At 41.5% G+C, this 24,500-nt stretch overlaps 1 protein-coding gene across 5 annotated transcripts in view; it reads right to left on the bottom strand.

The window, feature by feature from the left end:
* Window positions 1–24,500, bottom strand: part of LOC127453090 (protein argonaute-3) — a 72,140-nt gene that overhangs the window by 8,557 nt on the left and 39,083 nt on the right. Inside the window, exons 5-19 of one of the 5 annotated variants that reach the window (XM_051719164.1) lie at window positions 23,799–23,935; window positions 20,816–20,950; window positions 20,649–20,736; window positions 19,934–20,081; window positions 19,733–19,852; window positions 15,267–15,410; window positions 13,648–13,781; window positions 10,274–10,458; window positions 10,013–10,172; window positions 9,769–9,859; window positions 8,975–9,169; window positions 8,702–8,836; window positions 7,986–8,087; window positions 4,832–5,092; window positions 3,853–4,531 (exon numbers count right to left, since the gene is read on the bottom strand). In XM_051719164.1, the coding sequence (XP_051575124.1) occupies window positions 4,499–4,531; window positions 4,832–5,092; window positions 7,986–8,087; window positions 8,702–8,836; window positions 8,975–9,169; window positions 9,769–9,859; window positions 10,013–10,172; window positions 10,274–10,458; window positions 13,648–13,781; window positions 15,267–15,410; window positions 19,733–19,852; window positions 19,934–20,081; window positions 20,649–20,736; window positions 20,816–20,950; window positions 23,799–23,935 (2,068 nt within the window). In that variant the 3' untranslated portion in view covers window positions 3,853–4,498. Of the gene's footprint in view, window positions 1–17; window positions 218–3,852; window positions 5,093–7,985; window positions 8,088–8,701; window positions 8,837–8,974; window positions 9,170–9,768; window positions 9,860–10,012; window positions 10,173–10,273; window positions 10,459–13,647; window positions 13,782–15,266; window positions 15,411–19,732; window positions 19,853–19,933; window positions 20,082–20,648; window positions 20,737–20,815; window positions 20,951–23,798; window positions 23,936–24,500 lie in introns of those variants that run through there. The other 4 variants (XM_051719163.1, XM_051719165.1, XM_051719161.1 and 1 more) reach the window with 4 other exon arrangements.

Here is a 24,500-nt window from a genome sequence, read left to right as displayed (position 1 = left end):
GGTCATGGTACACACACCTGTCGTGTTCTTTGTCCACTAAATGGTAGCGGGCACGGAAGGCCACCAGGTGGGCGTAGTATGCTGGCGCAGGGATGGAGACGGAGCGGGTACAGCGCACGTATGTGTGGCACAACTGGTAAGTGAGCAGCTGGAACTCATCAGCAGTGAAGCAGTTGTCGTCCCACAGGACGTGGTAGTGAGAGGGTCGGCTGGTGCCCTGACAGGAGGAAGATGATGAGGAAAGAGATCAGAGCATAACTACAAGATATTCACTATCTAGAAATTTCCTTGACATATAAGATTTTATTAATTTCTAGGACTTTTCCAGGCCTGAAAAGTACAATTTTAAAATTTCCTGATATTTCCCTGGTTTTCCATTTTCGTGGGAACACTGTTTACAATTTAATTAATGAAAACTGGAGGGGAAAATGTACTAAATTGTCATGACAGTAACCACAATGCAAACAAGATCTTAAAGAAAAATTCAGGATTCAATAAAAGTTAATATATTGGATATATTGCTCTTGTTTTTGAACACATCTCTGGTGTATGTGATGTTGATCACTGATGGTGTTTATTAGTTGACAATCACAGTGAAAAAAAACAAACAAACGAACTGTTATACCCCTTATTCAGGTCATATCATGGTTCAGGATGTAGGGAAGATACCGGGGCAGTAGTGTTAATATCCATGTGCAGTTTAATAAGGCAAATAAATAGTAAAAACAAAGTAACAAAACAAAGAGCAAAAACAAAGGCAGGCAAGGGATCAGTACACAGACAGGCAGTCCAGAAAGGCAAACAAAGTAAGTCCGATAGGCAGACAGGTACTCCAATAAACAGGCAGTAAATCCAAAACACTCACAAGAAGGATGGGGAATTCAGAGAACAGGCAAGAGTCAAACACAGGGTAATCAATGATAGTAATAACGCTCAGAATTGTAGACTAGACAAACAAGACTTCACGCTGAATGCGTGGAAACTGGGGACTTACATAGACAGGATTAAATGTGATACAGTTGGAAGAGTAATCAGTCTGACTGGAGGATTATGGGAAATGTAGTCGTGAAATGTTAAAACTCAGGTGATGGCGACCTCTGGTGGCATTCAGGGGAGAATGAATGAATCCACCCCACCCCCACACCCCCCCCGGCGAACGGCTCCTGACGTGAGGAGGTTGTCTACCTCGACCTATGGGAGCGGGTCGATGAGGGAAATTGCAGTGAAACTCAGTGATGAGATTAGGGTCCAGAGTGTCCTCAGAATTAGTCCAGGAACGTTCCTCGGGACCGTAGCCTTCCCAGTCCACCAAATATTGAATTGTCCGACCCCGGCGTCGAGAGTCCAGAAGCTTGTGGATCCAAAAGGCTTCTTCTCCGTCAGTGAGGAATGGAAGGGGTCTCTGAGGGTCTTGAGAAACTTCCTCTCACGGAGGCACCGCAGGTTTGAGCAGGGACACATAAAATGCAGGGGAAATAAGGTAGTTAGCAGGGAGCTGAAGTCTAAATGATACAGGATTAATTTGACGGAGAATTTTGAAAGGGCCAACATACCTGGGACTTACACGGGAGTCATAGACGAAGATCTTGGGTTGATAGCCAGACCCATTGTCCAGGAGCATAGTTGGGACCTGGGCGGCGATGGAGATTGGCTTGTTCACTTTGTCGACGAATGGCATGTAGCAGGTGGACATGAGCTTGGTCCCAGATAGCCTCGCTGCGTTGCATCCAGTCGTCGACAGCGGGAACATCGGAAGGTTCCCCGGACCAGGGGCAGAGTGGTGGTTGAAACCCTAAGATGCATTTGAACGGTGTGGTTTCGGTGGCAGTTTTGATCAGAGAGTTCGGAGACAATGTCCTCAGGAAGGCCATATAGGCGGAAGACTTAATGAAACAGGCTCTCTGCACATTCCATGGACGAAGGAAGTTTGGGCAGAGGGATGAATCAACAGGCTTTAGAGAATCGATCCACCACGGTTAGGATGGTAGTGAAACCCTGCGAGTTGGGTAGATCCGTGACGAAATCCACTGCGATATGGGACCAAGGACGTCGAGGGGCAGGAAGAGGTTGAAGGAGAGCAGACCGGAGCTGTCGAAGAGATTTAGTGGTGGCACACACATTGCAGTTTTTAACATATTCGCAAAACCGGTTTTGCACTAATCTGCATGTAGCTTGAGCGTCTGGATATCCCGAGCAGGCAGAGTCACGAACCCACTGAAGAACCCTGTTCCGTAAGGAACTGGGGACAAAGACTTTGTCAGGAGGGCAGCCAGCGGGAGTGGGTTCTTGGTTCTGAGCTTGGGTAATATCAGCCATGATATCCCACTGTACGGGAGCAACAATGAGAGTAGGTGGGATGATGGAAGTCACAGGGTTGTTGTCACTGAAGAAATCATAAATGCGGGACAGAGCGTCGGCCTTGGTGTTCTTAGACCCAGGTCGAAAGGTGATGGTGAAATCGAATCTGGAGAAGAAGAGAGACCATCAGGCTTGGCGAGGATTTAGGTGCTTGGCCGATTGAATATATTCTAGGTTACGATGATCCGTAATCACCAGAAATGGATGGTGAGCTCTGTCTAGCCAGTGTCTCCACTCCTCGAAAGCCGTTTTCATGGCTCACAATTGTTAGTCACAGTTCTCGATTGCCGACATCAAAGTTTCTCTCGGCCGAAGATAACTTGCGTGAGAAGAATGCACATGGCTGGAGTTTAGCAGGAGATCCTTGTCGCTGGAAGAGTACCGCACCTACTCCAGAGTCAGAAGCATCTACTTCTAGCACGAAGGGTCGAGAGGGATCAGGATGGAGATTAAGGGCAGTAGTGAAGCGACGCTTGAGATCATCAAAGGCTTGACGGGCGGAAGGTGTCCAGTTTAATTTTTGGGCTTTACCACGGAGCAGAGTGGTGAGTGGGGCAGCTATGGAGCTGAAACCTCGAATGAAACGTCGGTAGATGTTGGCAAAGCCGAGGAAGCATTGCAGTTCCTTAATAGACACCGGTAAGGGCCACTGCAGTACCGCTTGTACTTTGGAAGAGTCCATGGCAACCCCCTCAGGGGAGATGATATACCCCAGGAAGGAGATGGTGGACTGGTGGAACTCACATTTCTCCATCTTGGCGTAAAGCTGATGTTGAATAAGACCGTTGAGTACCACTCTGACATGTTGAATGTGATCATCAAGGGAAGATGAGAATATAAGGATGTCATCGATGTAGACTAGAACCCACTTGCCAATAATGTCACAGAAAATGTCATTCACGTAGGCTTGGAAGACAGAAGGACTATTGGAAAGTCCGAAAGGCAACACCTGATATTCATAGTGGCCAGTGTGTGTAGAGAAGGCCGTTTTCCATTCATCCCCCTCCCAGATGCGGATCAAATTGTAGGCATTATGAAGATCCAGCTTAGTGTAGATTTTGGCGTTTCTTAACTGCTCTAGCGCTGGTGGTACCAGAGGAAGGGGGTAGCGATACTTGATGGTGACAGAGTTCAGGCCTCGATTGTCAATGCATGGACGAAGACCACCGTCCTTCTTTCCTACGAAGAAGAAAGCCACCGAAGCTGGAGAGGTGGAGGGTCGAATGAAACCCCTTTCTAGGGATTCTGCTATGTATTCTTCCATAGCTTTAGTCTCTGGCTCAGATAAGGGGTAAATTCGTCCGTGTGGAGGAGAGGAGCCTGGCAAAAGGTCAAAAGCAGGGTCGACATCTCCTTTTCTGGGAGGATAGTCATGGTACATACCGGGAGGGAGAGAGATGGGTTCAGGGAGGTTGAGGCAAGACTGGAAACAGGAGGTACTCCATTTAAGTAATTTGGAAATCTCAGGGTTGTGAAGACTCAGCCATGGTAAGCCAAGAACAATCGGGTTTTTTGGAGAGTGAGTGACCAGGAACTGAATTTCCTCATGATGAAAGAGTCCAACTTGGAGTTGAATGGGTTGAGTTATCTGCTGAATCTTGCCGGAGCCTAGGAGCCATCCGTCTAGCGCTGCGACATGTAATGGAGGGACACAAGGGATAAAAGACAATCTTAGATTCATGGCGAGGGCCAGGTCAATGAAATTACCAGCAGCCCCGGAATCTAAGATGGCTGACATCTGCTGTTCACTATTCTGAACATGCAATATGACAGACAATTGAAACTGATCAATATGAATCAAATTAGAGAATTCAAAACTCACAGTCACGCCCCCCTAGGGGCATTTACTAGGCAGCCAGTAAATGTCTCGACTGTCCGCAGCAGATACAAAGTCTCTCTCTGAGATGGTGTTGTTGCTCTTCGGTGGTGAGGGAGGAACGACCCACTTGCATGGGCTCGTGAAGACTGGTTACAGCGATGTCAGAAGGAATTGATTGTAGAGAGCTGACTGGACGATGAGCTTTGATCAGGTTGTCCAGGCGAATGGCGAGTTTGATGAATTCATCCAGAGATCTTCCCTCATCACGATATGCTAGTTCCGTTTGAAAGTCAGGGTTTAGTCCTTCATGGAACAACAGTTTTAATGTATCCTCCACCCACACGGTTTGTGCTGCTAGAGTGCGGAATGATAAAGCAAATTCAACAGCTGACATATTCTGCTTTAGACACATCAGAAGTTCTCCAGGGTCCTTACCACCCTTGGAGTGCTCAAAAACTTCACGCAAGCAAGTTAGGAAGTGAGACAAAGAACTCTTTAAGATGTTTTCTTGACTCCAAACTGCTGTAACCCAGTCTAGAGCTTTGCCTGACAGCAGTGATATAATGAAGGAAACACAAGCTTCATCGTTGGGATATATGTGAGGTAGTTGCGACAGAAAAAGTTCACATTGTAACAGAAATCCTCGACACTTACTGGGTGATCCGTCAAACTTCTCTGGAAGAGAGAGTCGAGGATTAACAACAGCCGTTGAGGGCGTTGGGCTGCAGGCGGAACTGCTAGTGGAAACCCCTTCGGAGATACACATGGGTTGGGTTGCACAGATTTGAAGAGTTCTTCCGTGATAGATGAGAGCTTGCACAGCTGCTGATGGTAACTAGTCAGCATGGCTGCTTGCGCTGAAACAAGCATGTGTAACTGTTGAAAAGCTGCTGGATCTAGGTTTGGCGAAGTCTTCTGTAGGGAAGATACCAGGGCAGTAGCGTTAAGATCCATGTGCAATTTAATAAGGCAAATAAATAGTAAAAACTAAGTAACAAAACAAAGAGCAAAAACAAAGGCAGGCAAGGGATCGGTACTCAGATAGGCAGTCCAGAAAGGCAAACAAAGTAAGTCTGATAGGCAGAGGTATAATCCAATAAACAGGCAGTAAATCCAAAACACTCACAAGAAGGCTGGGGAATTCAGAGAACAGGCAGGAGTCAAACAAAGGGTAATCAATGATAGTAATAACGCTCAGAATTGTAGAATAGGCAAACAAGACTTCGCGTTGAAACTGGGAACTTAAATAGACAGGGTTAAATGTGATACAGTTGGAAGAGTAATCAGTCTGACTGGAGGATTATGGGAAATGTAGTTCATGAAATTTTAAAACTCAGGTGATGGCGACCTCTGTGGACATCCATGACCCACAAAGGTCAATTCTTGCACTGCTACTGTTCAACCTGTATATGGTCTCACTAGGCCAAATTATGAAAAAGAACCAAATTGCATACCATAGCTATGCAGATGACACAGAGTTACCTAGCCCTATCGCCAAATGACTACAGCCCCGTAGACACTCTTTGCCAGTGCATTGACAAAATTAACAGTTGGATGTGCCGAAACTTCCTTCAGTTAAACAAAGACAAAACAGAGGTCATTGTATTTGGCAACAAAGTTGAAATTCCCAAGGTGAACAGATACCTTGACTCCAGGGGTCTAAAGACAAAAAATCAAGTCAGGAATCTTGGTGTCATTTTGGAGTCAGACCTTAGTTTCGAAGCAATAACTAAATCAGCCTACTATCATCTAAAAAATATAGCCAAAATAAGATGTTTTGTATCCAGTCAACACTTAGTGAAACTTGTTCATGTATTCATCACCAGTAGGGTGGACTACAGCAATGGACTTCTCACCGGGCTTCCCAAAAAGACCATTAAATACCTGCAGCTCCTTCAGAATGCTGCTGCCAGGATTCTCACCCGAACAAAAACATCTGAGCATATTATTCCAGTCCTCAGGTCTTTACATTGACTTCCAGTTAGATTTAGAATTGATTTTGAGGTACTATTAATCATTTATAAATCAGTCAACGGCCTAGGACCTATATACATGCAGATATGCTTGTTGAATATAAACATCATTAGGATAAAGTCAGTTAGAAATACAGAGGGTTTAGCCAAAACAAGGTGAGACAGCGTTTAGTTATTATGCCACCCGCAGCTGGAACCAGCTTCCTGAAGAGGTCAAATTTGCTCCAACAGTAGCCACATTCAAGTCAAGTCATTTTTATTTGTATAGCACTTTTCACAACACACATCGTTTCAAAGCAGCTTTACAGAAAATTGCGCTTTAACAGAAAATGAAACTGTAATATCTATAAAGTGTTAGAGTGGTCATTGTGTAGTTTGAATAAATATGATTGTAAATTGTGTATAAAAATTTAATAAATAATAATTGTATTTAGAACCCCAGTGAGCAAGCCGAAGGCGACTGTGGCAAGGAACACAAAACTCCATAAGATGTTGGTTAATGGAGAAAAATCAGTGAGACTCACTGTGGGCGCCAGTTCCCCTCTAGCTAACCAGCATGAATATAATGCCAATATTAGTTATTTATGTGAAGTGCAAGTCATAGTTTAAAATTTGTAAACTAAGTAAGTGTTAAGGTCCAGTGTTTAAAAAAAAGATTTTTTATGAACTGAAAGATTTTAAGAGTGTAGTCCATCATTTGACCAAGGTGATTCAGGCAGAGATCAGTGAGGTGCATCGCAGTTCAACCAGCAGGTCATTTCAGTGAGGTCTATCCTAAGTCCAAGGTTTAGGCAGTGGCATATGAAGTATCTCATGTCTGAAAACACATCTGTTTAGCTGTGCATTTATTCACTGAGCACTGTGCTGCACTCATTGATTGCACTGCATAATTTTATTTCTGTATTCTTTTTCTGTTTTATTCATTTTTAATAATTTTTACTTTTTAAAATGTATTTTATTTATTTTTATTCTTATTTCTTGTTCTTAACTGGTTTTACTTGTCTGTTTACATGTAATTTTTTTTTTTACATTACATATGTTAGCCAGCAGGTGGTGGCAAAAGATCATTTTTGTGTGTAATATGAGCCAGTTGATGAAGTGAAGTGAATCCGCGTCAGCCAGTGATTACATACAACAGCTCAACGTGATCGCTCATATTACTCTACACTACTAAAGCTAGGAAATAGCTTTAAACGGCTTTAAATGAACAACTTCAGCATTCTGGCTCATCACAGCTGGAAGACACAACAGACTGATTAATTACACAAACTCAAGGCGCCCACCTCTTACTGGAATTTCCACATTGGAGAGGACGTGCTGTTTAAAATGGTGGAGGACACTGCGGTTTCTATAGTAAATGACTCTTGCGCACCGGCTACCGCAAAATAGGGAGAAATACCCCCTCTTTTTCCACTGAGAAAGCTGATCTTCAGAAAGCTGACAGCATCTCTGCTTGGGTGTGGCAACAGGTGATCCAACACGCTCCATCTCTCTCTCTCTCTCTCTCTCTCTCTCTCTCTCTACACACACACACACACACACACCCTTGTTTATCCAATAACTTGTTAGAAACAGCACAAGCCGTGATACTATTTCTGAAGTGACATTTTTGAATTACTAACGAAAGCTTGGACGCATCATTTGGTTTGAAACAGCAACGGCAGATTCTGACATCTGGGATGGCATGAGGGTGAGTAAATGATAAGAGAATTTTCATTTTTGGGTGATCTATCCCTTTAACATAAAAGAAGACCACTGGGTAGCTCATAAGGCAAGTAAAGGTGATTTTCAGTCCGTTGAGAAATTGCGTTGGAATTTCAGTGTCTCGTTTATACCTGTATTCCAGCATGACTGCAGAGGTAAAAGTCAAACTCATAGGGGTGTGTGATATCGGTGTCCACTGTCGTACCCGCAGGAATGTTTCCACTACGACCCACCTGTGCAGGATATAAACAGAGAGCATTTAAAACACTTTGGTATTCAAAGAAAATAATCAACACCAAATGGTTCTAATAAATGTGCAGCCCTCAGTTTTGTTTCCTTGTACGCCGTTTTAGCAGACCCTGAAGAAAATTGTGGGTCTTTTCTTAATAAATGCTTCAGACCAGCTCGACATATGAAAGGAATGCCTATTTGTGTTTGATTCATGATTTAAATGGTAACAGTGAATGAGGTTATTGCTGAGAAATCGATGGTCTTGCTCCTTTAAAAAGCTCTTCAAAAACATTTATTCCCTTACAAACTTGAGGACAGACTTGGAGAAATGCCCCCTCAAATGAATGAATAAAAAGGAACATATCATGCATTTTTTTGCATCAAAAACAGACATAATTTAGTTTTTCAAGACAATTTTCCACCCTCCCTCTGGCCCTTTGATTTAGAAGGGCTGTTTTTGCAGCTTAGTTTTGATAAATGCTCTTTTTGGACTGAGAAATAAGTTTGAAATTATGAAAGTTACAGTATGTTTTTAAAGTACATTGAGCTCTTTTATCTCAATGCGATTCTCTACAGACCTTTCAACAAGATGAATGCCCAGAGAAAGATTGCTCACCCTCTCATTGCGATCAGCACAGAAGAGTCGTGTATGGTGGCGTTTCTGCACCACTATGTACGTGATGCCAGGCTGGTACTCCTTCTCCAGACTGATACAAGCTTCTCGAATGGCCAGCAACTCATAGTACAACACCTGTAAACACAAACATATATATATATGGTATCAGCCATTGAAGAACACATATTGGTCGACCACCATCTCAAAGTATTTACACTGTCAAATCACTGCAAATGAGGAGAGATGAGGCATGCATGTAATGCTGTTCCACACCTGTCTAAACTGTCCCTCAGACACGCCGTCCCTGTAGAAGATGATTCTGGTAGGTTTGTAGCGAGTGGATTTGTAGAACTGGATGAGTAGCTCTCGCACCATAGAGGCCAAATCCTGAATCACCTCCTGTCTGGGCCTCTGGACACGCACGGTGGCACAGTACCTGCTCGGATGAGCATCCATACTGCCCACCACCTATAAACAGAGAAAAGAGCATTATGCCTGGATGCAGACGAGTCATTATGGAGCCATAGTGAATAAAAAGTAGGGTTGGAAACCAGATGTCATGAAAACATTCCACACTAAATATTTCAAAGACAATAAATCTCTTTCTGTTGCATTGTCCTCTCACTGGTTGCATGTAACAACAAACATACAGTGAGACCAATGTAGTCTTACTCGCCAACATATCAGCTGGTTCTTTCTAATGAATCAGTGAAAAAGACTCACTAATGTGTCTCGAACTCATGAGTTACCAGTTTGAGTCAGTCTAAAGACTCTCTAACTTAACCGGACTGAGCAGTTCTTTATTCACATGTCCAACTTGGAATGAACTGTAATTTGTTACAGTGTTGTGTGCACTTAAGATTCATTTAATTTAAATCAGTTTGATAAATGACTGGATGTTTATATGACAATGTGAAATTAATGATGCACATTCAGAACAGAATAATAAAGGAGAAATTATAAAGGATCAATAATAATAATGAAGACTAATTAGTTCTTTAATTATTATTGTTAAAATGATTTATGGTTCACTTCATCGTTCCCATCAGAATGGGAGCTGAACTGACCGCTGCTATGGATGGCTTCTTCCCGTCTCCTGCAGGTGGATGAGTAACATCTGCACCCAGAAATATGACTGGCTGCTGGAACACTGACGGCCTGAGAGAGAGAATACACAGACACAAAAACAAACACTACATTAGCTGAATAATTCCTTTATAAAAGTATGAGGCAATTATAGAAACCCGCTGTCTTACCTCCTGTTTCTTTTTCCTAATTCTCATTATTTTTAAATTCTCCCCATCAGCTTACCGTTGATGCGGCACCAGGATGTTGTTGATGCCACCGAGTTTGACGTTGATTTTGAGGCAGAGGTTCGAGAGCGTCTGAGGGGACGTTTTCACCACATTCTTCACCTGCACACACTGAGTGGCCATTCCAAGAAGAGTGTCTCCAACACGCTTCACTTCAGCTGCACAAACACAAAAAGCATATAAGCAAGTTCACAACAAATGTGCTTTCATTAGTCTGAAGGAGTGTTTTCCACTGTGTGATGTCTGAATCAGATCTCACCATAGACGGGTGTTTTTCCAGGCAGAATGACGATGATGAGCTGAAGGCCAGAATAAGTGTTCTTCAGATGTCTGAACATGGGTTCCACACTGTCTGCTCCCTGTGCATACTTACAGAAACACGGCTGCCCCTGGATGGGCATCCCCGCATCCTTTGAGATCTTACGCAGCTGGTCAGTGAAACCCCTGCAAGGAAAAATCAAGAATGAATACTAATTCACATACTATTAAGTATGAGTATGTACTACACTGGTGATGGTGAAGTACACACTTTGAAGCATGAAGTTAGCCAGTATTGGAACTAACTCTGGGTGACATCGAATATTTGAGATATTTGCAATGATTCTGTTGGCAATGTAAAGCAACATTGCGAAAACCATTGCTTTGAATTGTCTTTTTTGTTAATGTCATCACTCGAAAGTGTACACAATGTAAAAAAACATTTATTTATTTTTTTCCAATTTTCTTCCCTTTTTCTCCCCAATTTGGAATGCCCATTTCCCAATGCGCTCTAAATCCTTGTGGTGGCATAGTGACTCGCCTCAATCCGGGTGGTGGAGGACGAATCTCAGTTGCCTCCGCGTCTGAGACCGTCAATCCGCGCATCTTATCACGTGGCTTGTTGAGCGCGTTACCACGGAGACGTAGCACGTGTGGAGGCTTCACACTATTCTCCGCGGCATCCACGCACAACTCGCCACACGCCCCACCGAGAGTGAACCACATTATAGTGACCATGAGGAGGTTACCCCATGTGACTCTACCCTCCCTAGCAACCGAGCCAATTTGGTTGCTTAGGACAGGGGTTTTCAAACTTTTTGATGCCAAGGACCCCCAAATATAATGATCCTCTTGCCAGGGACCCCTCAGACTGCTATCAGGTCCTTGAATTACATTAGGGCTGCACGATAATGGTTAAATTGATAATCATGATTTTTTTTTCTTAAAATTTTAATCACGATAATTAAATCACAATTTTTCTGCCCTTCGAGAATTTTTTATTTATTTTTTTCATTACAGGGCTGCACGATTTGTACAAAAAATACTGTTGCCACTGCTCTGATATCAATTCTAAAATATATTTTTTTTTAATTACAATAAACAGCAGCTCTCATATTGGACAAGGTGTTAAAACTACAAACTAGTAAATGATTTGACCAAAATTAAGTCATGTTTTGCCGATGCTTTACTTTCAATATAAGAGATACTCTGTAGGGCTTTCACACATAAGTTCTCTAAAAAATAATTTATTATTATTATTGTCATTATTATTATTGTTGTTGTTATTGCAATAAACAATAGTAATATATTTCTGTAATAATTTAGCAGGAGGAAATGCTATCTGGACTCAAGCCATTATTTTGATGAGAAAAAAGACTGAAGAAAGTAAGTGTGTGTGTGTGTGTGTGTGTGTTTCTGTTGACAACAGCTTTGACAGGTTCTGGTGCTCAGCCTCGGTCCACAAAACCACGGTGCCACGAGTGTATTTTAGATTTTTAAAGCACTTTTAATGGCCAAACATATTTGAAATTATGCAACTGAAGTAAATCTGGAGCGTTTTTTTAACGCGTTCAGCGCACGTTAATGGTGCGCACGAACCGAACCGATCTCAGAGCAGAGCTGTTCTGAACTTCTGTGCATAATACATAATGAGAGCACGAAATGAAAATTCATGTCGATCGAGCACAGAACTGCTGTAACACCGTGCTGCATATGAAGTTATTCAGCTTACTTGCTGCCTAATCTTAATGGCTTTTAACCGACAGCGCTGTTGAATGAATGGAAGTTTTATTGAAATGGGTCTCAGAACAGTTGAAAGACATCTGATCTCAAAGCGGCACACATGAGACATGCGATACTCAGATTACTGCGGCTCTGTATTTCAGCGCGTGCTCGAAAGTGAAACTGATTGGTCAGTGGCGAACTTATGAAGAAAGCGTGAAGAAAGCGTGATTGAGTAAAAATAAAAAAACAAAAAACAAACAGACTTCAGAAGGGCTTTGGCGCTTGCGATTTTGTCTGTCATCCGTTGACAAAGCCTATAATAAAAAAAGAGTTGAATTTATGAGTGAACACTTTATGGCTGATAATTTCTGTTTGCCACCTCACTAATACCGCAGACTGCTGTGAGAGGCAGAAGCCGTGATCGCAGTTAAAATACAATTAATTGTGCATCCCTATATAACGTGATTTTTTCACTTTTTTCTGAAATTTTCTGTGGACCCCCTAGCACCCCCTTGTGGTCCCCTGGCTTAGGAGACCTGGCTGGGGTCACTCAGCACGCCCTGGATTAGAACTCATGACTCCAGGGGTGGTAGTCAGCATCAATACTCGCTGAGCTACCCAGGCCCCCCCCCCAGCTAATGCTGTTATTAATTATACAGGCGACCTTCTAACTTGGTAAATTATGGATATATTAAGTTTACAAATTTTATCATTAATTTTTATCATTCTGTCATATTTTAGCTTTTATATACAAATTCATGTATCCCATCAATAAATATGATGTCTTGAAAATGCTAATTATATTGCATATTTATATTTTGTTACATGTTTGTTGTTTACATGCTTAGTTTGTACTATTTACAAGTATTTACATTGATTTGTAGATCACGTGCTAAAATGGTACAGTATCTTTAAGACAAGCAGCAGTAACTTTGACTGAAGTGTTTGTTTTGTTCGGATAGCATTTTTAAATCATCCGTGCTATGTGTGATTAGAAATTAAACGGGCTCAATTTATGTCTCTCTCACGCCTCATTGAAGCATCTCTGACTGCACTGAGGAATGCCGCTCTGACGTTGCACTTATTTTATACGACCTGCTTCATTATTGAAATGCTAGACATGATATGAATACACAAATAGTTCAATATAAATAGCGATACATGGATCTGAAGTATTGATACATTATTGTTAGAAAAAGTATAGTGATATATAAATTTTTTATTGTAATAGTCCTAATTTTTACAGTATTTTAATTTAAAATTAAACATTTTTATCAACTTGGCTACACTGGCTGTTTGGTCGAAATTATGGTTCCTCTAATTCAGAAAAAGGTGACTGCGATTCCACCGAGTTGCACATCTTCCCGAGTCAACATCCTTATTCTATTAACCAATCATACTTTAGAGTTAATGTTAAGGTGTGGCTTAGGGTTGGGTTAGGGGCTTGCAAACAAAATACTTATCAAGCCATCATTTCCTTCTAATTTTAGGGTTCGGGATATGATTCTCTGACAGGAATGTTATTCCAGGACCAAAAAAAGATGTTGATTGAGGAACATGTACAACTTGGCAAAACCATTGTGATCTTGGGAAAAATTAACATCAACTAATAAAATCATATCTAAGAGAGGTGGAAGGGTGTGGTCTTACTTGAGTATCTCTTCTCTGCACTGTCTCTGCGTAGCGAAGCAGGCAATGGCCCACATCTTGATCTCCACTCCAGTATGGAATTGTTTCCCTCTCATGTCCCAGACGCCATGACTGGGTGTGGCCACAGTGCGATTCTGTAACGACAGTGCAAGGTTGATCTGCTGTACGAGTGTGCATACACAATAAGCATGCAAAGTCATTTATAGACTGCACTGAACTGAAACTAAAATTAAGTGTATAACTTTACAAGATAATTTTGACTATAAAGTCTGTATATATATGCACTTCAAAAAAATCATTTTGTAAAAACATGTATATTGTAGGACTAATCACATAAACACTTAGCACTAACATTAGTCAATGCATAAGGTAACATGAACTAACAATGAACAATATTTCTAAAAATGAAATACTATTCAAGATTGAACTACTTTTTAATAAATGACTATGTGGCAGCGGGGGCATGGTCAAGCATCTCTCCGGAGAGAGAGAAAGCGGTAAGGGCGCTTACACCTGCTGACACTGCTCCATCCACTGGACCGGGTCTGGAGCTCCCTTTTTAGTGAGATCAGTCAGCGGGCTGGTGACGTCTGAATAATTAGGCACAAACCTTCTATAATAGCCAGCCAGCCCCAGGAACTGTCTCACGCCTTTTTTGGTCTTGGGGACGCACCTGCCCGTGGCCCAAGTGGAACCCCAGATACCGTACCTCCACTCGCCCAATCGCGCACTTCTTTGGGTTTGCTGTGAGTCCCGCTCGTTTCAGCGTCTCATGGACCGAATCCTCAGACCGCATTCAGCATACGCCGCTGCCTATTTAGATGACATCATCATTTACAGCAATGATTGGCAGCGGCACATGCGACATCTGAGGGCGGTTCTGAGATCACTGCGCCGAGCGGGACTCACAGCAAACCCAAAGAAGTGCGCGACTGGGCGGGTGGAGGTACGGTATCTGGGGTTCCATTTGGGCCACGGGCAGGTGCGTCCCCAAATTGACAAGACAGCAGCAATTGCAACCTGCTCTGAGGCCCAAGACCAAAAAGGGCATGAGACATTTCCTGGGGCTGGCTGGCTATTATAGAAGGTTCGTGCCTAATTATTCAGACGTCACTAGCCCGCTGACTGATCTCACTAAAAAGGGAGCTCCAGACCTGGTCCAGTGGACGGAGCAGTGTCAGCAGGTGTAAGCGCCCTTACTGCTTTCTCTCTCTCCTGAGAGATGCTTGACCACGCCCCCGCTGCCACAGACTAGTTGTTGTTAAGCTGTACTACTGCATTTCCCATTTCCATGGTAACAGTGACCTACAAATGTATAGAACCTTATTGTAAAGTGCTACCATAAAACTCACAGAATAGCACATTACAGCAAAGATAACATCAAATATCTATTAATTTCCATTAATTCATTTTTAAATTGTAAGGCACTGCAGCCATGAATAAAAACATCTATACTCAAATCACTGCAAGCTTATCTATTGGTAGTTATCCCACACACACTTCACAATCACGGCAGCAGTGGTTAGGAGCTGTTAGTTCCTCCAGGAGAGGGGTCATTCAGACAGACAGACAGACAGACAGACAGACACAGAGATGTGGGTGATTGAAAGGAAGGGTACCATAAAGTGCTCAGAGCTCACCCTGCCCCCGTACTGCAGCATGGGCGCGGGTAACACACGCCCCGTCACGTGGGCCATCTCGTCTCGCACCTTAAATTGGAACTCCTGCACAAATGGGTCTGCTTCATAATTAGCACTGCGCACCTGCAAACAAGCAGACCAACATCTGTTTTATAACATATTCAATATGACAGTGTTTCTTCAACTTCAGGCAATTTCATGTCCAGGGGTTGTTGTTTTTTTATAATAAAAAAAAGATTACTTTTCTTTTTATTTAATGTCATTAAAGATCATGAAGCCCCCCAATTTTTTTTTTGAGATGTTAACAGATGTACAGGTTGCACATAATTGAAAACAATGATAGCACTCATTATGTTTACTAATAAGGGGAAAGCGGTTATTTTGTAATTTTTTTAGCCATTTCGTTCTTCCAGTTAAAAAAAACAAAGTTTATGCAACGTCACAAAAATGAGGTATACGCGTAAACTTTATGATTGATAGGACAGTACACGTGTATGTCAGTAGATCCTGAGCATTTGTCCACATTATTCATGAAAAGGAACGCTTTCCATCCAATCACAGCACTGCCTCATGCAAGAGTTGGCATTACAGCGGAAAAAAATTTATCACACGCGGACATGACAATGGTTTCAGCCCGCGCAAGTTCAAAAGCACTCGCGGAACAGGTGAGATCATAATCACTCTTCAGAATGGACCACAGTTCATAATCGGACCGACGCAAGTTTTTCTTGGGTGCAGACCTGAAGCAGCTGTTTATGAGGGGAGGGTGTTGTTTAGACGGAGCGCTGATTCCATCGCTTATTCTCCACGTGTCTGATCATTAACAGGATAACACGACGGCTTGTTCAAAAACAGAAGACAATGGTGAATATTGAAAACTCAAAGTCGTGTCAGCTCTCTACTTTGTATCCTTTACATTGTGCGAAAGTTTCAGGGATTTTCACCTCCATGGTTTACTGCTGTTACGTCGTCATGACAATAGAGCAGAAATACTGGATAACTTTACACAACTTTTTTTATAATGCCTCCATTTATTTTTAGTACTTTTCCAATGATTGTACTGATTGTACCATTTAAGCCTTGTCCCAGACCTACAATATTAAACTATGAAAACCCATTAAATTATTACACGTTTAAAATTATAAAAATCTAAACAAACAGTAAAATAAATATAAACCACTTCAGTATAATTGTGTGAAAATTATTTCTATCAATTTTCAAAAATTACGACTGTCCAACAGTTGTGGCGACATTTCCACCAAACTATTTTGTTCCTAATAATTTTTTTTTTAAAGTTAGTGTACTTGTTAACCACATTTACAAAAGCGTTAGTGAAAAGCATGACTGAGATGAAATATGAGACAAGTGATGTTTGAAAAAATCAAAGAAAAATCAAGGTAAATATCACTTATGAGCAGAATGTTTTTTATTGGGGGTCATTTCCAATCAAGCTGTAATCTAAATAGATTCACTTCAGGACATTGTTAGACAAATGAAAAAAAAAAACGAGAAAAAAAACAAAACAAAAAATTTGTTATAGTTTAAAAAGTGCTTGAGACTTTCCTTTCTAGAAGTCCACAGTGCTAAAAGTGCCCTAAGTTGAAGAAACACTCTGTTATTTCAGTTATTTTAAAAAGTAAACATTTTCATCAAATTGTTTTAAATCAATAAAAAACTATTATCACAATTTTTACTTTTGGCAGTCCTAATAAAGTTAAACTGCGGCTTTAGATAAATGTCATTCCAATGCTATTAAACTTTATTAAGCCCTAAAATCAACTCTCTGAAACAGACCGCACACACAGTCTATCTGTCAGAAGTGTTTCATGCCATGATCTGATGAAATCCCAGCTCGGATCCTGCAGCACTTTGGAGTGTAAAAATACTCACCATGATATTTTTAGCTTTGTCTCAAAAGGAGTGTTTTCGTTTTGGAATGTTTCATTGGCCTTGTCAGTAGCATTTCACCCACACTGCCTCAACTCTTATGTGGGGATTTCTACGTCTAAATGTAAAATCACGCATTGCAACATGCAGTCAGCCACTCTGATTCAGGGCCAGATTGGCTGCCATTGTAATAAGGTACAAAGAGCAGCAGTGCTTCAATTGCACATTATCAGCTCGCAACTAATGGTGTTTGCAGCTGCAAGACTGGAAATCTGCAGGGAGCAGTTCACCGGGTTCTCACGTGGAGAGATCGCACCTAATCAGCTCACTATAGACTTAGTGCTTTTGATTGCTGACCTCCATTAACCCAAACATCAAACTGAATCCATTCGAGGAGATCAGATGGACAGCTGGAAGATGAGTTTTTTTTTTATACAAAGCAAACTCAGGTGCATCCTGTTTCCACTGATCATCCTTGAGATGTTTCTACAACTTGACTGGAGTCTACCTGTGGTAAATTCAGTTGATTGGACATGATTTGGAAAGGCACACACCTGTCTATATAAGGTCCCACAGTTAACAGTGCATGTCAGAGCACAAACCAAGCCATGAAGTCCAAGGAATTGTCTGTAGACCTCCGAGACAGGATTGTATCGAGGCACAGATCTGGGGAAGGGTACAGAAAAATTTCTGCAGCATTGAAGGTCCCAATGAGCACAGTGGCCTCCATCATCCGTAAATGGAAGAAGTTTGGAACCACCAGGACTCTTCCTAGAGCTGGCCGCCTGGCCAAACTGAGCGATCGGGAGAGAAGGGCCTTAGTCAGGGAGGTGACCAAGAACCCGATGGTCACTCTGACAGAGCTCCAGCATTTCTCTGTGGAGAGAGGAGAACCTTCCAGAAGAACAACCATCTCTGCAGCACTCCACCAATCAGGCCTGTATGGTAGAGTGACCAGACAGAAGCCACTCCTCAGTAAAAGGCACATGACAGCCCACCTGGAGTTTGTTAAATGGCACCTGAAGGACTCTCAGACCATGAGAAACAAAGATTGAACTCTTTGGCCTGAATGGCAAGCATCATGTCTGAAGGAAACCAGGCACCGCTCATCACCTGGCCAATACCATCCCTACAGTGAAGCATGGTGGTGGCAGCATCATGCTGTGGGGATGTTTTTCAGCAGCAGGAACTGGGAGACTAGTCAGGATCGAGGGAAAGATGAATGCAGCAATGTACAGAGACATCCTTGATGAAAACCTGCTCCAGAGACCTCAGACTGGGGCGAAGGTTCATCTTCCAACAGGACAACGACCCTGAGCACACAGCCAAGATAACAAAGGAGTGGCTCCGGGACAACTCTGTGAATGTCCTTGAGTGGCCCAGCCAGAGCCCAGACTTGAACCTGATTGAACATCTCTGGAGAGATCTGAAAATGGCTGTGCACCGATGCTCCCCATCCAACCTGATGGAGCTTGAGAGGTCCTGCAAAGAAGAATGGGAGAAACTGCCCAAAAATAGGTGTGCCAAGCTTGTAGCATCATACTCAAAAAGACTTGAGGCTGTAATTGGTGCCAAAGGTGCTTCAACAAAGTATTGAGCAAAGGCTGTGAATACTTATGTACATGTGATTTTTTTTATTTTTATAAATTTGCCAAGATTTCAAACAAACTTCTTTCATGTTGTCATTATGGGGTATTGTTTGTAGAATTTTGAGGAAAATAATTAATTTAATCCATTTTGGAATAAGGCTGTAACATAACAAAATGTGGAAAAAGTGAAGCGCTGTGAATACTTTCCGGATGCACTGTATTAGTGTTTCATTCAGCTTTATAAAGACAGGTTGGACATGATGAGATTAATCACAATTATTTTGTTCTATTGATGGCCATTGTTTTTAACTGCAAGGGAAAAAACTCCAAAAACAAATATGCATATTCTTTTGCAATAAAAAAACAACAAACAACTGAGGGTTGTAAGGCCATTTTATCTGTAAAGCTGCTTTGGAACAATATTTATATTTGAATTGAAAATGTGTCTCAGGTTTTCACATCTAACATTACTCTAATAGTGAAAGTACAATGTATATTAACATATTATATTTCATAATCATTTCCTTTGGCTTTAGTGCAATGACAATAAACTGTCCCGACTGATAGTCACCAGTTTTATATTGTATTGTTTTTGCCAGTTTTATTATATGAATGGTCATTCATTCATTCTCCTATAAATGCATTTTATACACTCTTTTTGCTTTAAATAAAATGTTTGTAATATTGTGATTCACTTCCGAGCTGATTGGTTTGGCTTAAAACTCATTAAAAAATAAATGTTTCAATTTTTATAGAAAAAAAAATGAAAGGGATATATACTTTGGGTATCCAGTTCGCAGTGAGATTTTTGTTCGCAGTTCAAACATTTTCCTGGGTCCCCATGGGAATTTGATATGGATAATTGGTGGACAACTAGCCAATCATCTGGACTAATCCCTAATACACAACATAGGGAACTAGGAAGAGATATAACACCACCCCCCACCCCCAGTACCTAAAGACACTCACAAGTCTGCTGATCTCCTCCTGTCTGTCCGGTGCTGAGCGTGCCGTGGCTTTGATCATGGTGGATGTTTGATTATCCGTCAGTTTCTTGATGCACCGCTGTCCTGCTACAATATTACACACCTACAAGAACACCAGTGAGCAAACGTAAGAGCAGAGACTCTCATCTATTGCCATCAGTGAAGTGTAGGTGACAGCACTCACCTCTAGGGGCAGGTAGGTGTGTTTCTGCTCCTGTCCCACCTGTAGGCAGGGCAGGTGAGGGTACTTGAGTTGCAGGTTGTACTTCTCTCTGAAATACTGAGCTACGGTTCGTTCTACAGTTTGACCGTTCTCCAACTGCAAAGGGAACCTGCATGGAATCAAACGTGTCAATACAACAAACCACCACTAGAGGACAGCAAAGATCAGAGCTGAATCGCTTGCATCTAAGGAGGCAAAAAATGGGTTGTGTTTGGCATACTACCATTCTACTTTTTGCAGTATGCATCATGTTTACTGCATTATGTATAGAGGTAATATCACTCACATTTTGTAAAATCTCATTGCTAACTCATTTGATCAGACTGGCATAGAAATGTAACAAAATTGGATTAAAATGCAAAATAACTTTTTATTTTCAAGATAACTGGATGTTACTCACTGAATTAAACTGCCCAACATCTCCTTTTGTGTACCACAGAGAAAAAAAAATCATATGGGTTTGGAACAACATACGGGTGAATAAATGATGACAGATTTTCCACTTTAGGGTGAACTATTTCCTTAAAAATCCCATTTTCAAAAATGAAAAATTCAAAATGTTTGGTGCATTTATTCACAAATCATCTTGAAACAATGTGACTTTGCCTCCCACAATCAATAATGCATCTTGACATAACACGCTTCACTTCCCACAGCTTTAGACGGTTTGACTCACGTTTGGTGGCTGGCAGGGCGACGGGTCACATTGCAGACCCGGTACTTCCTCCGCATGGTTCCGCAGTGTGTCACCTCCACCTTCAGACCTGCACAGAAACCAGCCAATCAGAGAAGCACAACCACATGCACACACAGAAACATAAAAACATACTCTCACACTCGTACCTTTGATTTCTTTAGTGAATTTGACTCTGTGGGAGTCCGTGAGGGGTCGAGGCTGCTCGTCAATATTGTGGATGTCCAGTACCTCACACATGAACTGAATCACTGGCTGTGCTTTGTAGAAAGCTGTGGCTGATACTGCAAGACAGAAGAAACAGGCAAAACTGATGAAAACTTGGTCAAAATCAAAATTTAATGGGGTCATTTCATGAGGAATCTAATTCCCCTTGGATCTTTTGAAATATAAAGAGTAAACTGTACAAGGAAAACAAACTACAAAAAATAATTGATTAGTGGCACTTGTTAATTCAAGTATCACTTTTACTATTCATTTTATACTTGGGGAAGGTGTTTCGAAAAAAATCACTAAGCTTCAGTATTTAACGTTTTCTATAACAAGCCTCATGATTTGAAGTCTAAACTTAAATTCATAACTAGGGACGATTCAAGGATTTTAACAAATTTCTTAAAATGTGTAGCCTAAATACAGAATATGGCATGCAGTTGCCCTAATTCAGACTTCTAATGTACATTTTATTTATCAAAATTATTAAATCGCAATTACACTATCAAGGGAAATAATCGACATTTATAATTTTTGTCATAATCGTGCAGCCCTAGTTGGTGTGGACTCAAAGCTGGTCTGATTGCTTATGCTTGCATGCCTTCACACTCTTTCTGAGCTCATTCACTGCATTATTAGTTGTACAATGAGCAAGTGAAAAGAGGAGCCGATTTCAGACAGTTAGACTTTTCCCTGCCCTTTAGTGGGGAGGGGGGAGGAGCAGGCGATACAACCGATTGACTTGTGGGAGTTTAAGAGAGCGGGAAAACATGCAGACAAGGGACACAGAGAGGGTGAAACTTGAAAGAGTCACTCATTCGCCCGCCTGCCATGTTTCAGTCAAAGAGAGGCTTCCCTTCATTCCCATGGCAACAGTGTGAACAGTTCTCACACTCTTTGTAAACACCATACTTACGTCTAGAGCATATCCACCACCACCGGGCTGCACAATAAGGATGGCCGAAGGTTGACTGTCAATTTCCCAGTCGGGCTAATGTTGCTTTTATGCCATCAATTCTGTTTGTGTGCGCATAGAGACTCAAAACAGGTGGCATTTGCACTCAAGACGTGTTCTTGCGTTCAAAAACAGTTTGCCAGAACAGAACAAAATGGGAAAAAACGTGTTTTTAAAACTTGAACTATTTATAACTTCGCACGTCATCCTAAAAACGACGTGATGCATCTAGGCCTCCTAAAACACAGGTCCAGACAACACACAAAGAAACGTTTGTGTATGCAGTTGTCATGACAACCAGCACACACGATTCAACACAGTGGGCAAATTTGAGCAAAATGAGCACGATACATTGTTTCATGAGATTATTATCCCTGTATAAATACATTAATGATGCAATATAAAACTAACATTTTAAAATTATTTATTGATTTAATAATTTTGGATACTTCGCTTCTCTGCCACTTTTGTATACATTTACATTTTTAAATTGTTGAATTATATATAAACCATTATATGTCTTAAATTTAAACTTATTTTTTTAAAGTTATTAATTATCTACAAAGTTATGTCTTGACTTTTGTAAATCCTTAAATATACTTTGCTTCTTACTTTGCTGTAAAAATATGTTACAAACAAATGGCAACATTTAATTTTTAAATGGTTAAATTATACAGTATTATAAAGGTTAAGTTTAAACTTATATATATTTATATTTAATATTATACTTAAGTTTTAAGTAATTTCTTGTCAATTTGTCTCATCATACACTGTGCTTCTGGTGCTTTATTTAAAAATATGTTGCTACTAAACCAACCATGCCAGCAGAAAAAATGAGAAGGGTATAGCTGCAGACAGAGCTCCAAAAAGGGCCAAGAATATAGGGAGCCACTTACCAAACCCTTTCTCTAACCCTAAAGGAGGTCGATCACCGGATACATCTGGCTAACGTCATGGCGCATTCTAAAATGCTAAATAATTGTTTTCTATGAATGTACACACACCGCCGCCGCCACTCAGCATCTATCGGTGGTGCCCACCTACAATTGCTCAAATTTCTGCCACACCATGGAACGTAACTCGAATATTGTCCTTTAAATTTGACCCAAATCATTATCAGTGGACATATATTATTTACTCTAGCCTTGTTCATTCTTTAAGAAGGGAAAAACCTCATTAACATTTGTGTGTACTGTCTGCCACGTGAACCGCATCGACATGCCCCGTGTTTGATACCTGTGCCGTGTCCTAGCCGCTTCTCGTCTGGGTGCGACCTCCTCAACTTTTTGTGGCGGTGTCACCCCCTTTTGGAGTAGCTGCAACACCCTTTTGGAGTAACTCCACCCCTTTTGGAGAAACCATGCCCTATTTTGGAGAATGCACCCCCATTTGGAGATCTCCGGCCTGCAGCTATACCTACTTGGAAAAAATCCACCCCTCTCTGCTCACTTTCTTTCCCCAGGTCCTACAAACCTTTGCTCATGTTAAGCAACCCAGACAAGAGGGGGCCTGGGTAGCTCAGTGGTAAAATACGCTGGCTACCACCCCTGGAGTTCGCTAGTTCGAATCCCAGGGCGTGCTGAGTGACTCCAGCCAGGTCTCCTAAGCAACCAAATTGGCCCGGTTGCTAGGGAGGGTAGAGTCACATGGGGTAACCTCCTCGTGGTCGCTATAATGTGGTTTGTTCTCGGTGGCGCGCATGGTGAATTGAGCGCGGATGCCGCGGTGGATGGTGTGAAGCCTCCACACGCACTATGTCTCTGTGGCAACACGCTCAACAAGCCACGTGATAAGATGCACGGGTTGACTGTCTCAGACGCGGAGGCAACTGGGATTCGTCCTCTGCCACCTGGACTGAGGCAAATCACTTAGAGCGCATTGGGAATTGGGCATTCCAAATTGGGAGAAAAAGGGGAAAAATCCCCCCCCCCCAAAAAAAAAAAAGAAACCCAGACAAGAACCCTCACCATCTATGTTGAGCATCATCTTCCACATGGCTGGGCGAACAGACTGGTGGAAGCCAAACCACACCTCTCTGCCTCCTCCCAGAGGATGGTCATAGCCCTCCGGGGCAGAAAAGAATGAACGCCCCACAGGTGTGTACCTGAGAGAAACAGCACAGAGAGCAGAAAAATAAGCACACAAAATGGGTTTAAAAGATATTACATTTTCCATAGAATAGGTGATATATCAAATATTCACACTGACACATTTCATGTTATTATGTTAAATACTGTATGTCATATTATGACAGCCCAAAAAAAAAAATAAAAAAAATAAAAAACAAATATATATATATATATATATATATATATATAAAAAATAATAATAATATTATATATATATATATATATATATATATATATATATATATATAAATTCTCATTTTTAAATTTGCCCATTAAGTTTCCTAAAAAGCATTTTTAGACTAGCTTCACTATCTTTCATTATTCATCCCCAGTTGCCTCTGGGGATGAATCCCCAGAGGCAACTGGGATTCATCCTCCACCACCTGGACTGAGGCAAATCACTACATGACCATGAGGACTTAAAAGCACATTGGGAATTGGCCATTCCAAATTGGGAGACAAAGGGAAAAAAAAAAAAAAAAAAAAGTTAACTGAAGTGTCCATTTTACCCACATTAAAACATTTTAGTAAAAATATATA

The sequence above is a fragment of the Myxocyprinus asiaticus genome, chromosome 15 (assembly GCF_019703515.2).
Source record: "Myxocyprinus asiaticus isolate MX2 ecotype Aquarium Trade chromosome 15, UBuf_Myxa_2, whole genome shotgun sequence".
Classification (NCBI taxonomy): Eukaryota; Metazoa; Chordata; class Actinopteri; order Cypriniformes; family Catostomidae; genus Myxocyprinus; species Myxocyprinus asiaticus.
Note: the sequence above shows the minus strand (reverse complement) of the source record. Positions and strands in the feature narration are given on the sequence as shown.